The sequence below is a fragment of the Coenobita brevimanus genome, chromosome 91 (assembly GCF_032717465.1).
Source record: "Coenobita brevimanus isolate Jiangsu-jjx chromosome 91, ASM3271746v2, whole genome shotgun sequence".
Lineage (NCBI taxonomy): Eukaryota > Metazoa > Arthropoda > Malacostraca > Decapoda > Coenobitidae > Coenobita > Coenobita brevimanus.
The window spans coordinates 30618275-30635059 of NC_137044.1; the positions used below are offsets into that span (position 1 = coordinate 30618275).

General features: G+C 43.6%; 1 protein-coding gene across 1 annotated transcript; it reads left to right on the forward strand.

The window, feature by feature from the left end:
- Positions 1-4111: 4111 nt before the first annotated feature.
- On the forward strand, positions 4112-4591 carry LOC145411938 (uncharacterized). The gene has a single exon (XM_080281906.1). It carries the CDS (start codon positions 4112-4114, stop codon positions 4589-4591), a length of 480 nt encoding a protein of 159 aa, XP_080138032.1.
- The last annotated feature ends 12194 nt before the right edge of the window (positions 4592-16785 follow it).

Here is a 16785-nt window from a genome sequence, read left to right on the forward strand (position 1 = left end):
ATTGTTGCTGGGTTGTAAGGCAAATAAGGCTTTATGTGAGTGGGATCCTATAGATGAGCGGTTGTTGTCCTTACGGTTTAAATCAAATCATGGCAACATCAGTCTGTTTGTGTGTTGTATGCACCTACTAATGATGCACTCGATGAAAGGAAAGACACATTTTATTGAGGAGTTGCAAGAAGGAGTAGAAAAGGGTACCCTAGACATGATGTTTTGATCTGCGTTGGAGACTTTAATGCAGTAATGGGCTGTTCAAATGAGGGATTTGGGGCATGTATGGGTAAGATGGGAGTTGGTAGTAGGATGAGTGAAAACGGAGTGAGGTTTGGAAGCTTCTGTCTAGCAAATGACTTGGTCATCAGGGGCACACTCTTTCAGCATTGCAATATACACAAGACAACTTGGGTGTCGCCGTGTGGAAAATATAAAAATCAGATTGATCACATTATATCAGTGGGAGGCATAGAAGTTCTCTGCTAGATGTTCATGTTAAACGGGCAGACCGATATTGGTAGTGATTATCAGAAAGCTCAACCAATGCAAAAATAAGGTTTAAACTTAAAAATCAGAGAGAAAGGAAAAATCTGGTGTTAGTAGATACGATATTATTAAGCTTAGAAGGGAAGGAGAAGAAAAGGAGGAATTCAGATTAGAATGCAGAAATAGGTTTTTGGTGTTGGAAACGTTGGAAGAGGGGGAGAGAAGTGTAGATGAGATGTGGGAGGATGTGAACAAAGTTTTGCATGAGACTGCTGAATGTACGATTGGAAGGAGACATAGATTCAGGAGAAAGAAATGAATATCAGAGGAAACGTGGGATATGATAAAAAAGAGAGGTGAGGCTAAATTGAGGAGTGAGATGCAAGTGCGTTGATGAACGAGGAGATTGAATTAGCAAGAGCTGCGTACTGGAGTTTGAATTCAGAAGTAAGAAGGTTAGCTAGGGGAGATAAAAGAAGATGTGTGGATGAGAAAGGTTGCAGAGACTGAGAAATCTTAATAAACAAAAATGATGGACAGAGTCCAAAGAATAGCATATGAATCGATTAGAGGAACTGAGTGTAATGCAGGTAAATGTGCAAGGAAATACCAGTTAGAGACAGGGAAGGAAATTTATTGACCAAAGATGGAGATATTAAAGAAATAGATGGAAAGAGCATTTTGAGACAGTTCTTAATAGACCAATACCACCAGAAGAGGATATACCGTCTGCTCCAGGAAGATTTAAATATAGAAACAGTGAGAGTTGAGGCTTGCAGAAGTGGAGAAAGCAGTAAAACAGTTAAAGAATAATAAGGCACCAGGGGAGGATGGTTTATTTCCGGAAATGTTTAAAGTGGAGGGGGATAGATTAATAATGATCTTGACCAAGCTATTCAATAAGATATGGGTGACGGGGTTACTACCATCAGTTTGGAAGAATGAATTGTAATTGTTCAAAGTTCCGAAGAAGGGAGACCTGAGTGAATGTGGTAATTGGAGGGGAATCTGCTTTGTCACCGATAGCTTTGAGGAAGTTTTTCAGTGAGAGTGTTGTTAAATAGGTTGGAGCCGGTGGTTGAGGGTATTCTGAGGGATGAACAGGCTGGTTTTAGATAGGGACGTGGTTGCAATGATCAGATCTTTATAGTTAGGCATTTGATGCAGCAAGGATTAATGAAATGAGAGTACCATTAAGTCTTTGTTTTGTTGATTTTTGAAAAGGCTTTTGATAGCGTTTTGAGAGAGACTATGGGGAAGATCATGAGACATTATGGAATACCAGAGGAGGTTTGTGAGGGTCATTATGAACATGCCATGAGGACACATTTTGTAAAGTGATGGTTGATGGTTGTCTGAGTGATTCGTTTGAAGTCAAGTCCGGAGTAATTCAAGGTGGTGTTCTATCGCCTTTACTATTTATATTGGTCATTGATTACATTATGAAACGCGTTGGAACAGAAACCGGTGCAGGTATACTTTTTGGGGAGAGAACAGGAAACTTTTGGATTTAGATTATGCAGATGATATAGTTTTGATTTGTGATGGGCCAGAAGAGATGCAGAGAGTGTTGGACTGTTTGGTGAGTGAAGGTCGCAAGGTGGGTTTGGTTATTAATTGTGGAAAAACTGAGATAATCAATATGAATATGGAAAATGCGCAGGAATGTGTAATTGGAGGTATGGTTGTAAAGCAAAAGTTGATAGGTTTAAATATGTTTAGGTACTTATTTAGCCAAAGGATGGTTCTTTGAACTTTGAATTCGAGGGAAAGGTTAAAGAAGGCTAATCAGGCAATGGGAATGCTTTAAAATATTTGGAATAATAATAACAATTTTTCTGTGCATACAAAAAAATCAGACTTTATAAGGTAATAGGTTAGGAGTATCTTAATTTATGGACACGAGTCTTGGTACAGCACAGTGACTATGGAAAATAAATTCTTGGTGTTTGAAAACAAAGCACTTAGAAGAATATTAGAAGTTAAGTGGTGGGAAAGGATACCAAATAGTAGAATTAGAGAAATAACGGGAGTGCAGCCGGTCGATGAATATGTTAGGTTCTCACGATGGAAGTGGCTAGGACATGTGTATAGGAAACAGGGAATAGTACGAGGTACACCGGGGTAGGTGGCACTTGGTAGGAGAGGTAGAGGAAGGCCAAAAGAGACGTGGGTGAGGACAATGAGACGGGAAGCTGGAGATGAGTGTTGGGGAGATCTTGAGGAGTTAGCACAAGATAGGATGTGGTGGTGTGAGTTCATCGAGGCCCTATGCATCCCCGAGGGTGCCACAGGAAATGATTGATGTGTATACGAAGTAAACTTTGGTAGATTGTAATTATGTGTATGACCAAGTGTTGTAACAATGACGAGTGATTCAATTATTTTATAATGATATAGTAAAATTTCAATTCCAGGTATGAACAAATTAATAGTCGAGTTCAGCTGGGCGGGTTTCATTACCCCGTTTCCCCTTCCAAGAGTGCATGTGGTTACAGTCATACTTGGGGTCCGTTGGTGGGGGAGCAGGCCCGACCTTATGACCTACGACAGCGCTAGGGGTATTAATTTCCATGGAGGCGGCCTACCTACGATCGGCGACACCGCCCTCCAGAGACATCTTGGGGTGTGATGGGATAAACGTTGCATGAATGAGAGTGTGACTAAAGAGAAGTTTATTAAAAATAAATAAAAAGAGGGCAGAATCTAACATACCGGGCGGAACCCAACCTAACATACTGGGCAGAACCCTAACCCAACATACCGGAGCAGAACCCAATCTAACATACCGAAAGCAGAAGCCAACCCTAACACATACTGGGCAAGAAGCCAACCTAACATACTGGGCAGAACCCAACCCCTAACACATTACCAGGCAGAACCCAACCTAACATACCGAGCAGAACCCAACCTAACATACCGGGCAGAACCCAACCTAACATACCGGGCAGAACCCAACTTAACATACCAGACAGAACATATCACGGCATGGACAACTCAAAAGGAAAGGAATGTGCCAGAACATGACGGGAGAACGTAACCCATGGGAACAGCGCTCAAAGGATGGTCGAGGAGGCCAGGGAAGCAACAGGGGGAGAAGAGTACGAGACGGAGGCTGCAGGGACAATGATGGAACAAAGAGAGGAGGAGAGGGGGCCGAATCTGGGCTGCAAGAATGCTTAGAGAAGTGGCCAGCCAGTTGAAGGCAGACTGGCTGAGGCACGTTTGAACGTGTGCATGAGAGTCCTCCTGCCAACTCTGGGTAAACCCTGCAAGAACAAGAACAAGTTCGATCCAAGATCAGCTTGACACAGTTGGAGAACTTGATGGGGAATGGAAGGGAGGAACGAGATGAGCTTGAGGCAACACAGGTGGCAGCCCAGAGGCTATAGCAGTACACGAAGGATCGGCAAAGAGGCCAAGATATAGTGATGGCATCGGGAGACAAACAAATGTGGGAGACTAGGGGAACCCAGTGGGGTAGAGCAGGAACAGATGCAAAGAGGCCAGCGACTCTACATCAAAGAAGAGTCAACAGTTAGCAGGACAAGTGCCAGGGTGGCAGGAGGTGCACGGAATCCTGGAAACTGACTAGATCAGGAACGGAAGAGCTGACAAGTGCGCTGCCCCTATGGGCATGGAGGTGATAGCTTCCTGCTTGAAGGAATTGATTGCTGCCATGAGGTTGCCACAGACCCAACTACCAACCTTCGAAGGGAATAGCTGGAGGGAGTATTGGAAGTTCATTCGTGCATTCAAACAACACATAAGGAGGGCTGCAGTCCCAGAGGAATATAAGCTACAGACGCTCATGCAAGCATGTGCAGTGCCTGTCAGGAACACGCTACAAACATGCAACTATTTGGACCCAAGAGAGGATTATGAGAAGGCGATGGCCATATTGGAGGACAGATACGGAGACAGACATCAGTACATCCGAGAGATTGTGGAAGGAATACTTGAAGGGCCCTTGATCAAAGGTGAGGATGAGGGTGACCTTAGAAAATTCGCCGAAGAGTTTGGGTCTTGTATTTTGAGTCTGGAGACCATCGGGAGATTGCAGGAATTGGACACCATTTGCTCGATGGACGATGTCGCGTCATTTGCCTGAAAGGGCACTTATGCTGTATGAGGACGAAACTTTTGCCCACAACAAACGATATGGGTATTATCCCGGCGTTAAATGGTTGAAAACCTTTATCCTGGAGGAAGCAGACAGAATGTGTGTGAGGAGGAGAACCAAGGAAACGGGAGCTGCGAGTGAAAGTGTATATGGTATTGGTCGTAACTGACCAATGGGGGGAGTCTTACCGCATCTAACGCGGTAAAGAGAGAGAGGGAAAGAGACAGTGAGGGAAAGTGATAGAGAGAGACAGAGAGAGAGTGTAGGAGAGAGACAGGGAAAGAGAGAGAGACAGAGAGAGAGAGAGTGTGTGTAGGAGAGAGAGAGAGAGAGGCACAAGGATGCTGACACGGTGTTTATATGTATGTACAGTCGCTAAGCATAACATCCATTAGCCTAGCGATAATGAACACCAGGCCTTAGAATAGACGCTATGGGCGAGTGTGGGGGCAGTGTGTGGGTAGTCAGGGACGAGTGAGGGACGAGGTGACGGCGATCCCTGGATTTACTAGATGGAGACTCCAAAGGGTGGAGTTCAAGCGATGTGCAGCTCCATGTCCATCCCGTGAAAGTGTTATTGCTGTGAGAATATTACGCCCGTGAGGGACTAGTGTTGTGTACTTCACACCTCTACCCACACACTGAGACTGTAAGACGAAAATTGGACCCGCCACAAGTGAGTTGCCCTTGCTTACTTTAAGAATGCTTATTGATCTGCACGTGGTTGATGTCACGACATAACCCGATTGTAAATGTAGGAAAGTAAGGACGAGAATTAAAGCGATATGTGTATACAAAGTAAACTTTGTAAGTTGTAATTATGTGTATGACCAAGTGTTGTAACAATGACAGTGATGCCATTATAGCACACTGAGATGGTAAAATTTCAATTCCAGGTATGACGGAATAAATAGTTGAGTTCAGCTGGGCGGGTTTCATTACCCCGTTTCCCCCTCCAAGAGTGCAGGCGGTTACAAATATGATTGTGTGCAACACACATTTTAAGAAAAGAGAGATTATATTAATTACATACGGGTTTATCTATCTATATGTCTACTGCCAGATGCCTTAATCCCATACGGAGTGGCCACAAACAAATCACCTCCACGTCACCGTCCTCCGCCATTTCACTGCCCTGCTCCCAATTCACATCCCCCTCTCTCATATACCTCTCCACTTCATCCCTCCATCTCATCCTTGGCCTTCCCCTCCCTCTCTCCCCCTCCACCTCACTCACATACACTCTCCTTCTCAGTCTCTCACTCTCCATCCTATCCACATGGCCAAACCGCCTCAGTGTGTTTCTCTTAACGCTTCCTATCACATCCACATCCACACCACAACGCTTCTTCACTTCCTCATTTGTCAGTCTGTCTCTCCATGTGACTCCACAGGCTCCTCTGAAATAACTCATTTCCAATGCTCTCACTCTTGACTTGTGTCTCTCCAACAATGTCCAAGCTTCAATTCCATACGTTAGAGTTGGTATCACAATACTGTCATGTGTTAACTTCTTCACTTCCATGCTCACTTCCCTGTTTCTTATCTACCACCTTTAAGGAACCAGCAACCTTTCTACCTTGTTGTGCCCTTTCAAGCACTTCACCCTCCAAACTTACGTCCTTACTCATCATATTACCCAAGTACTTAAACGTAAACACATTTTCCACTTCCTCATCATCCAGCCTCACTGTACATTCACTGACTTCACCTCTCTCGAAGACCATAACTTTACTTCTCCCTATATTCACCTTTAGATTCCATTTCTTACATACTCTCCCAAACTCACCCACCAAGCCTTGCAGCTCCCCATCGTCTTCTCTTAACAACACTGTATCATTTGCAAACAGCAGTACAGGAAGTTTCCAAACACTGCCCTCTCTTATTAGAGCCAATCCAACATCCACTGCCCTATCTTGTGTCTCTTTTATTACCCCATCCATATACAGATTGAATAACCATGGAGACATAACACATCCCTGCTTCGACCCAACCTTCAAACAGAAAAAACTCATTCAGTTCACTATTCACACGCACTGCAGCCTTAGCACCCTCATACATACTCTTCACAGCATTCACCAATTTCCCCATCTACTCCATATATTGTTAATACTTTCCACAATCCTTGTCTATCCACCCTGTCATATGCTTTCTCCAAATCCATGAAGGCCGCATACAACTTCTTTCCCTTCTCTAGAAACTTTTCCACTATAGATCTGAGAATGAATATCTGATCTACACAACCTCTTCCCTTCCTAAAGCCTCCCTGTTCGTCTACAACTAATTCCTCAGTTATTTCCCTAACACTGTCAATAAGTATCCTACTGTATATTTTTCCTTTTACACTAAGAAGACAAATGCCCCTATGATTACCACACACTTCTTTTTCCCCTTTCCCTTTGTACAAGGAAATAATTGTACCTGACTTCCAAACCTCCAGGACTGTACCTTCCTCCCAGGCCAATCTACACATCTTCCACACCCATTCTACTATTATCTCTTCCCCATGCTTCAGTGTTTCACCACGCACTCCAGCAATTCCTGGGGCCTTCCCCATTTTGACTTTCTTCATTGCTTACACAACTTCCATCCTACTGATTTCTTCCTGTCTTCTCACCTTCCTCCTTCTCTTAGCCATTCCCCCGCCACTTCTACTCGCATTACTTTCATTCTCTATGTTCAACAATCCCTTAAATTGTTCTCTCCATCTGCTCACTTTTTCTTCCTTGTCAACTGGTAATCTACCATTTTTATCTTTCACTCCCCTACTAACTTCATTGCCACCCTTTCTGACTCTTTACCTCTTTCCAGGACATTTTCTTACACTCAAATTCCTTCCAAATTCCTCATCCACTCTCTTCTTACTCTCTTACTAATCTTTTCACCTCTCTCATCCGTTCAACAATAACTCTCCTTTCCGTCTCTCAACTTCTTCCATGCCCGTATTTCTCATCTTTTCATTATATGCTTTTTTTCTTTTGTGCCACAGCCTGTCTCACCTCTTCATTCCACCATGCTGTTCCTCGCACCCCCTTTCATCTTCTCTTCACCCCACACAGCACCTCACATGTTGCACATATTTCTTTTGTGAACATCTTGCACACACCTTCCACATCCCCCATCTACTCCAGTTCATATTTACCCAATCATTCCTCCACTTCTCTCTTATACTCTGCCCTTTTCTCATCCTCTTGTAACCTTTCCACTCTCCTTGCATCTACTCCTTCCTCCCGTCCTTCCTTTCTTCTATTTCTCCATTTTACTTTGACCTTTTATTCTGACCACCACTTGGTGGTGGTCAGAAAGTTCACTCCCCCAACCTCTATATGCTCTTGCTTCCATTACACATCTTTGCATCCCTTCATCCACACACACATAATCAATCATTGCTTTCCTCCCATTCAGTTCACCATCCACCCTTCTCATCACTCGCCATGTATAGATGTGGATCATTTTGTGCCTGAGGAGGATATTGGCTATCACCAACCCCCTCCCGGCACAAATGTCCACTAAAGCACTGCCATTCTCATCTATCTCAGCAGGCACACCCCACTCACCAACTACTCCATCCACCTTCACATTCCCTACTTTTCCATTCATATCACCAATCAAAAACACTCTCTCATTCCTTTCAAATTTTTTCATGCACATTTCCAATTTTGTCCAGAACTCTTCTCTCACTCTGCTTGCACGATCTTGCATTGGCGCATACACGCACACAATTGCCCACATTTGTATTCCAACTTTCAATCTTACCCACACAATCCTTGAGCCAACTGGTCCATACTCTCTTATATTCTCCTTCCATCTGTTACTCACAGCAATACACACTCTTATTCTCACCTCCTCCTGCACATATACCCCATCCATACTCCCATTCTCTCACACTCTCACCTCACCATTTAGTTTCAGTTAATCCATGTACATCCACTTTCGCACCCTCAAGCACCTGAACAATCTCTCTTTCACCACATCATTCGCACCCCTTACATTCCACGTCGCCATCCGGACCATGTCCTTTGCACGGTCCTTAGCTGTCATCGTTTGGTCTGTCCTGGTCTGAGGCTTCTTGCTCGTATTTTTAGTTAGCTGTTTTCCGAGGAGGAGCACTAACCCTCCGCCAACTCACTTGCTGTCACGTAGCGAACACGTGTCGGTTGGTTATAAGGTTACCACCCAGCGTTGTAAATGATTTCCTGGTTTACAGGGAAATCATTTGGCTTACCACTCGATGTAGAGCTACCCTAAGAACAGAGTACCACCACACTAAGTGGGTGGATGATGGGCACCCCCACCTACCACGAGTCTGGGTGAAATAGCAGTCAGATAGATTATTTTCTGGTTAGGAGGGCTGATAGGAGGTTAGTGAGGAATGTTAAAGTTATAGGAAGTGAGGAGTGTAGTGCAGCAGCACAAACTATTGATTTGTGATATGGTGCTTAAAGAACAGAGTGATGAAAAAGAGGACTTATGTACCTAGGAGGAAAATATGGAAGCTGGAAAACCAAGTAGTAAGGGATGCCTTCTATAGCGAGATGAGGAGAGTGGTGACTGAACAGGGAGCTGTAGATAGAGGCGTTATTGAACAGTACAGAGCCCTCAAGAACAACCTCTTGAGAGTTACTGAGGTAATATGCGGTTGGACAAGAGGCCCACCAAGACATAAAGTAACTTGGTGGTGGGATGAGGGTGTAGAAGCTGCAGTTAAGGAGAAAAGAAGGCTTTTCCGGGAATGGAAGAAGGGTGGTAAAAAGGAGGAATACTTGGTTACCAAGCTTAGGGCTAGAAGAGAGGTATACAGGGCGAAGTCTGAGTCGCAGAGACTTTTACTTGATAACTTAAATCACGGGGAAAGGAAAAATATAATATTTAAGGAGGCAAATCAGATGAAGAGAGATAATTGGGATATTATAGGTGAGCAGTGTATGAAGAATGATGATGGAAGGGTAGTGGTGAACAGTGGGGATATAAAAGACACGTTAAGAGAGCATTATAGTCGGTTGTTGAATGAAGAGTTTGACTGAGACAGGGAAGGTTTGGAGCCAGCAGATCCAGTGTTTGGCCACTGGCCTTTGATTGATGCTGCTACTGAGAGTGAGGCAATAGGCAGGATGCAGGTGGGGAAGGCAGCAGGTGTGTCTGGGTTGACTGCCGAAATGTTGAAGGCCTCAGGAGATATAGGGGTGAGGTTAGTCACTCACCTGATAAATATGATTATATATGAGTGTGTTGTCCCAGATGATTGGTTGAAGAGTGTACTGTAATGATAAATGTGTACAAAGGGAAGGATGATGCTCTGGAATGAGGAAATTATAGAGGTACAAAGCTTTTAGATCAGATAATGAAGGTAATGGAGAGAGTTCTAGAAGGTATGATTAGAGAAAGAGTGAATATTGATGAGATGCAGTTTGAGTTTATGCCAGGCAGGGAGACCACTGCCATATTCATTGTTCGACAGCTTCAGGAAAAATATATTGGGAAGAAAAGGGATCTGTATTTTGTTTTTGTTGATTTGGAAAAGGCCTTTGACAGAATCCCTTGAGAGGTGGTGAAGTGGGCAATGAGAAAGCTTGGCTTGGAGGAGTAGCTGGTTATTTTTTTTTTTTTTATTTGTCCTACTCTGGGCACAGGCTTCACAGCCTGCTGCCAAGGCCCAGTAGTCCTCCTATATTCCATACACCTCTACATGCCACCACTTCGGCGCTAACACCCACCGTCCATATTGAATATATGCTAGGGTTGTCTCATACAGGACTGATGTATTGGTATTAGCGGGGGTATTTTTACGACATGTCGGCGGGTCTTCTGGTAGATCAGTAAAATCTGATTTAATGAAATTCAAATCCTTAAACTGTTCCCTGCCCCAGTGGGGATTTGAACCTGTCCGTCAGGACTTGTTGGTGTGCATCAGGGGTCAGTTTTGAGTCCCATGTTGTTTATCATGGTAACTGAGGCCCTCTCACGTGACTTCAGAAACGGACTCCCATGGGAGATGTTGTATGCTGATGATTTGGTGTTGATTGCAGAGAATGAAAGGGAGGCGGAGGAAGGATTTGGGGAGTGGAGAGATGGTATGGGGCACAAGAGCTTAAGGATAAATACAGATAAAACAAAAGTGATGATATCTAGGGTTGGTGGTGGTACTGTCGAAGATGAAGGAGAGTGGCCATGTGCAATCTACCACAAGGGCGTGAGAAGTAATTCCATCTTGTGCAGTGTTTGTGACAAATGGGTGCACAAGAGATTTAGTGGTATCAGAGGTAGATTGCGAGACAACGCTAATTTTATGTGTGCAGTGTGTTGGGGAGAGCAGGTGGGGATTGAGGCGTGAAAGGATTGAACTTGCTGGTGAGTCTCAAGTGTGTGTCCAGCATGTTGTGTGCTGGAGGTGGGGCTGGAGCTAGCTCTGTGGCTAGGGTAAGAATTGATTGGAAGAAGTTCAGGGAGCTGTTGCCTTTCCTGACACTGAGAGGACTCTCCCTACGTGCTAAGGGGTCTTTATATGCAGCATGTGTTAGGAGTGTGATGCTGTATGGTACTGAGACCTGGGCAGTAAAGGAAGAGGACATTCGCAGGTTCAAACGTACAAAAATGACAATGATTAGGTGGATGTGCATTGCGACCCTGCATGCAAGGTCTGGGGGGGCTGGGTTCACGATGGAAGAGTTGAGAGGTAGGATGGGACTGGAGTGTATTTGTGTTGTGATGAGGAGAGGTAGATTGAGATGGTTTGGGCATGTGGAGAGGATGGGGGATGGTACTTGGGTGCAGAAGGTGGGAAGTGTTAATACTGGGGGTGGGGTTGCGAGGGGTAGACAGAGAAAGACGTGGAACGAGGTCATCAAGTGTGACCTCAGGGTTAAGGGACTGAACAGGGAGGCTGCCATAGATCGTGCAGCATGGAAAGCCGCCAATAGGTGACCAAGGCCGACGCATGCAAGCATGTTGGAGCCTTCAAAAACGACCGAACGAAACGAACGAAGATAGATACATACATAGATAGATACAGAGATAGACACACAGAAAGGTAATTGAAAAGAGAGAGAGAGAGAGAGAGACAGAGAGACAGAGACAGAGACAGAGACAGAGACAGAGATTATTAACGCATCATGGGTTCAAGTCTCGAGATATGATACCTGGAAAACAAGGAACCTACTAGTAGTTATTTATCATCATCATCATTATCATTACCACCATCATCATCATCATCATCATCATCATCATCACCATCATCGTCATCACCACCATCATCGTCATCATCATCATCATCATCTCTGAAAATCTGTGACTCTCTCTCTCTCCCTCTCTCTCTCTCTCTCTCTCAGGTCCAATTCCAACTGACTATACAAATTTCCAAACTCCTCCTCCTCAGCGGTTTATTCTGCACACTACGCACCAGCCTTGTATCCTGTATATTACTGATGCCGCCTGAGTCCATAGGAAGTAGTATGGGTAATCCTTAAGGAGACATAGCACCACCTCTTAAAAGAGAGAGAGAGAGAGAGAGAGAGAGAGAGAGAGAGAGAGAGAGAGAGAGAGAGAGGAGAGGGAATCCTCCCTTCGAACTGTTAGTGACTTAGTAAAGGTGTACAGAAGTGCGTTGTCAAGTTGGAAAAAGATTCAATAAACAAAGAAAATATTATTACGTAAAGGATAAAATAGGTTAGGTTAGCATAAAATAGGTTAGCATAAAGTAGGTTAGGTTAGCATAAGGTAGGTTGGGTTAGCATAAAGTAGGTTAGGTTAGCATAAGATAGGTTGGGTTAGCATAAAGTAGGTTAGGTTAGCATAAGGTAGGTTGGGTTAGCATAAAGTAGGTTAGGTTAGGATGAATAGGGTTAAGTTACGAAAACTTAGGTGAGGTTTGTTAAAATTGGCACTGATAAGGGTAATTTCCTCCCTTCCCCCACAATAAAAAAGGTGTTCTAAGATGGGGTTCGTCTGTAAACAAACACCGCTGATGACTGATGCTATTTATTGTTGAGACAGTTACAGAAAACTGAACTGAACTGAAATATTTATTGTTGTAAAAAGTACAGAGTGCTTATACAACAAAAGAAGGTGGTGGGTCTTGCCACACACCTTCTTCAGCCAATACAGTTATATACAGTTAGTAATTGGACATTCGTGGGTGTTGCCACACAGTGGTTTTTGGGTGTAGCCACATACCCTTTGATAAAAACAAGTTACACTCTATGTTATAAAATACAGAAACATTCGTAAGCTGTATTACACACAGGAGTAAGGGATAGTATTAGAGTAGTAAAGGAATACAGTGAACATAACAGTACCAGCCCTGGCCGAAGGTGATGACACCATCGCCATATCAGCAGGTCGGTGAGTGATGGCCACAACACCCTCCACCACCATCACACCTACTACACTCTCCAGCCACTACACTCTCTCTTCGTTTCAGATCTTCACTTCCTTTTGTTGTATGTATATTTTATACACATTCTTCACTGGAACACAGTAGCGTTGTCCTTATATTGGTTTGAAGCGGTAGATTTGTCATCAACTATGGCAAAGCAACATCTATCTATTGCCAGACGCCTTAATCTCTTATACGAGGTGACCACAAACAAAACGCCTCCACGTCACCCTGTCCCTCTTCATTTCACTGCCCTCCTCCCAATTCACACACCCCTCTCTCATATACCTCTCCACCCCATCCCTCCATCTCATCCTTGGCCTTCCCCTCCCTCTTTCCCTCTCCACCTCACTCACATACACTCTCCTCGTCAGTCCCTCACTCTTCATCCTTTCCTCATGGCCAAACCACCTCAGTGTGTTTCTCCTAATGCTTCCTATCACATCCACACCACAACGCTCCTTCACTTCCTCATTTGTCAGTGTCTCGCCATGTGACTCCATAGGCTCCTCTCAAATAACTAATTTCCACTGCTCTCACTCTTGACTTGTGTCCTCCAACAACGTCCAAGCTTCACTTCCATACGTCAGAGTTGGTATTACGATACTGTCATGTAATAACTTTTTCACTTCCGTGCTCACTTCCCTGTTTCTTATCACTGCCCTCAAGGAAACAGCAACCTTTCTTACTTTTGTACCCATTCATGCACTTCACCCTCCAAACTTCCATCCTTACTCATCAGACTACCCAAGTACTTAAACGTACTCACATTTTCCATTTCCTCATCATCCATCCTCACTGTACATTCACTGACTTCACCTCTCTCGAAGACCATAACTTTACTCTTCCCTACATTCACCTTTAAATTCCGTTTCTTACACTCCCAAACTCATCCACCAAGCCTTGCAGCTCCCCTTCGTCTTCACTTAACAACACAGTATCATCTGCAAACAATAGTACAGGGAGTTTCCAAACACTATCCTCTCTCATTAGGGTCACTCCAACATCCACTGTCCTATCTTGTATCTCTTTTATAACCCCATCTATATACAGATTGAACAATCATGGAATCATGACACATCCCTGTTTCAACCCAACCTTCAAATAGAGTAACTCACTCAGTTCACTATCCACACGCACTGCAGCCTTAGCACCCTCATACATACTCTTCACAGCATTCAGCAACTTCCCATCTACTCCATATATTGTTAATACTTTCCACAGTCCTTGTCTATCCACCCTGTCATATGCTTTCTCCAAATTCATGAAGGCCGCATACAACTTCTTTCCCCTCTCTAGACACTTTTGCACTAAAGATCTAAGAATGAATATCTGATCTACACAACCTCTTCCCTTCCTAAAGCCTACCTGTTCTTCGCCAACTAATTCCTCTGTTATTTCCCTAACTCGGTCAATAAGTGTCCTACCATATACTTTTCCTATTACACTAAGAAGACAAATGCCCCTATGATTACCACACACTTCTTTTTCCCCTTACCCTTTGTACAAGGGAATAATTATACCTGACTTCCAATCATCCGGGACACTACCTTTCTCCCAGGCCAATCTGCACATCTTCCACACACACCCTCTAAAATTACACCTCTCTTTCTCCGCTTCATATCATCACAACTGTTTAGCTGATCATACAGTCTGTACATGAACTTTATTTGCAGATAATTGTATTTTTCCCTTACACTAGCTTGGAAGTACAGTTGTTAGCTGCTGTTGCTAGGTAGCGGGGTGCATGATGAATGTTGCTGGTCTGTGTAAGATAGAACGAAGGATAGCAAGTGTTTGTAAGTGTAGATAAGCATGTCTAGATGTAGTGCTTGTTAGTATTTTGGTACATATTCCGGATATTCACGCAGAATTAGGAGTAACAGTTTTTCATTGATTAACCATGTGATTTGTTCAGTTAGCGTCAAAAGTTGTGGGTTTCTGTGCATTACAGTTAGTGGCCATTCCGTTATGTAATGATGCAGTGTGTGTGCCACAGGCGTCCCACACACTGCACATGGTACTGGATCTTCTCTGGTGAATTCCCAATAATATTTATAGCCTAGATAATATTTACTGTTGGGAAAGTTACAGAGAACTTTTACAACAAAAGAAGCTTTTCAAACGCTTTCCACCGCTTTTAAAAGACGTATAAAATATCGAAACTTGAACTCATGATGAGAAAATACTTAAAAATCCCAAGAAGAGCTAAGGTGAAAAAAAAAAATAAAAATAAAATGATCCTATGTGTCCTTATGAATTTTCATAGTATGATAAAGAATGCTAAGTTTAATTATGCTAAAAAAAATGCTAACGAAGAGATAACACGAAGCCTTCCATGCCAGATTCTTATTTTTTTTTATTTATTTAGGTTCTTTATTTACCATTCAGTACAAGCCCCAACACTCTGGGGAACACTGTCCCCGAAGGCCAAGCAGGGAAGGGTGCATGAGAGCAGGAAATAAATAAATAAATAAATAAATCGGTATCTTAGGGCATAGAAGGTACAGAAGTAATTATCACTACAAGCACAATAATGAACAATGACACACAATGATACATACATGGTACAAAGTTGATACAGTAATTATCGTTATATACATGTTATGAGTAAAGTGGTACATAGATACACACATATGTACATATGTATGCAGTGAGAGGCACATATGCACACATACATATACGTATACATCAATACATATATGCATATATTTACGCACATGTAGCCGTAGACATACTGCATGTACAGGATAGGTACGCATGTATGAGATATGGGTATGTGTTCAGGCGTATTCATATATACATAGACAGGGAGATATATATATACATGTACACCCTAAATACAGTAGATACATATACGTAGTCACATATACAGGTAGACAGACAAAAACGATATGCATTGTACTCCTTCATTCAGAATTTCAGCACTAGGACAGTACATGCACATGCCCCTGATGTGTGTGTATGGACAACACACCCACACACCCACAAGCACCCACACACAAACACACACACACACACACACACACACACACACACATATATATATATATATATATATATATATATATATATATATATATATATATATATATATATATATATACCAAAATATCCCATCATTGTCCTAGTGCCATGGCATTATAATGAGGGGAAGTCGGGGTGAAGGGTGAGAATATCTTCGGGTACATCAAGATGTGTGATGAAGTAGGTACAAAAAGCAGGAAACAAGAGTCCAGGAGGTCTGAAGGGGGCAATAACTGGGCAGTTAACGATATGGTGGGATAATGCTTCATCCATTGGATTGTGACAGAGTTCAAATGGCCTGTTGGTGGTCGGTCATCCGGTGATTTCCCCTGGGGAGTGATACTCCAGGCGAAAGAGGGAGACAAACACTTCACAGCGGCATGTGAGGGTGGGGTGCCTGCCATAGGTGTGTCTCATGCCACAGTGGGTGTCATAGTGCTGGGTGGTGACACTAGTGGAACGTTCATCGTTGGAATGCAGGGCTATGTCCTCCCTGAACTCCTCGAGAAGGATTCTCCGGACAATTGTCGTGGACACATGGAGGTGGATGGCAGCTAGGGGGAGGTTACAGACAGCTCGGGCCAGGTGATCTGCCTGATCGTGGCGGATGTGACCAACATGGGCTGGGATCCAAATAAAAGAAACCCTGAGAACATAAGCATGAGCCTGATGGAGGCGAGAGTAGAGGAAGGCGGAGAGAGGGGAGGGGCGTCGGGGGGCATTGTGAAATAAGGCAAGAGCAGCTTGGGAATCGTTGATGATTAGACCTGGTAGGTGATGAGAC

Excerpts from the sequence above, each read along its gene's own strand:
- LOC145411938 (XM_080281906.1), top strand. The coding sequence starts at position 4,112 with ATGGGCATGGAGGTGATAGCTTCCTGCTTGAAGGAATTGATTGCTGCC.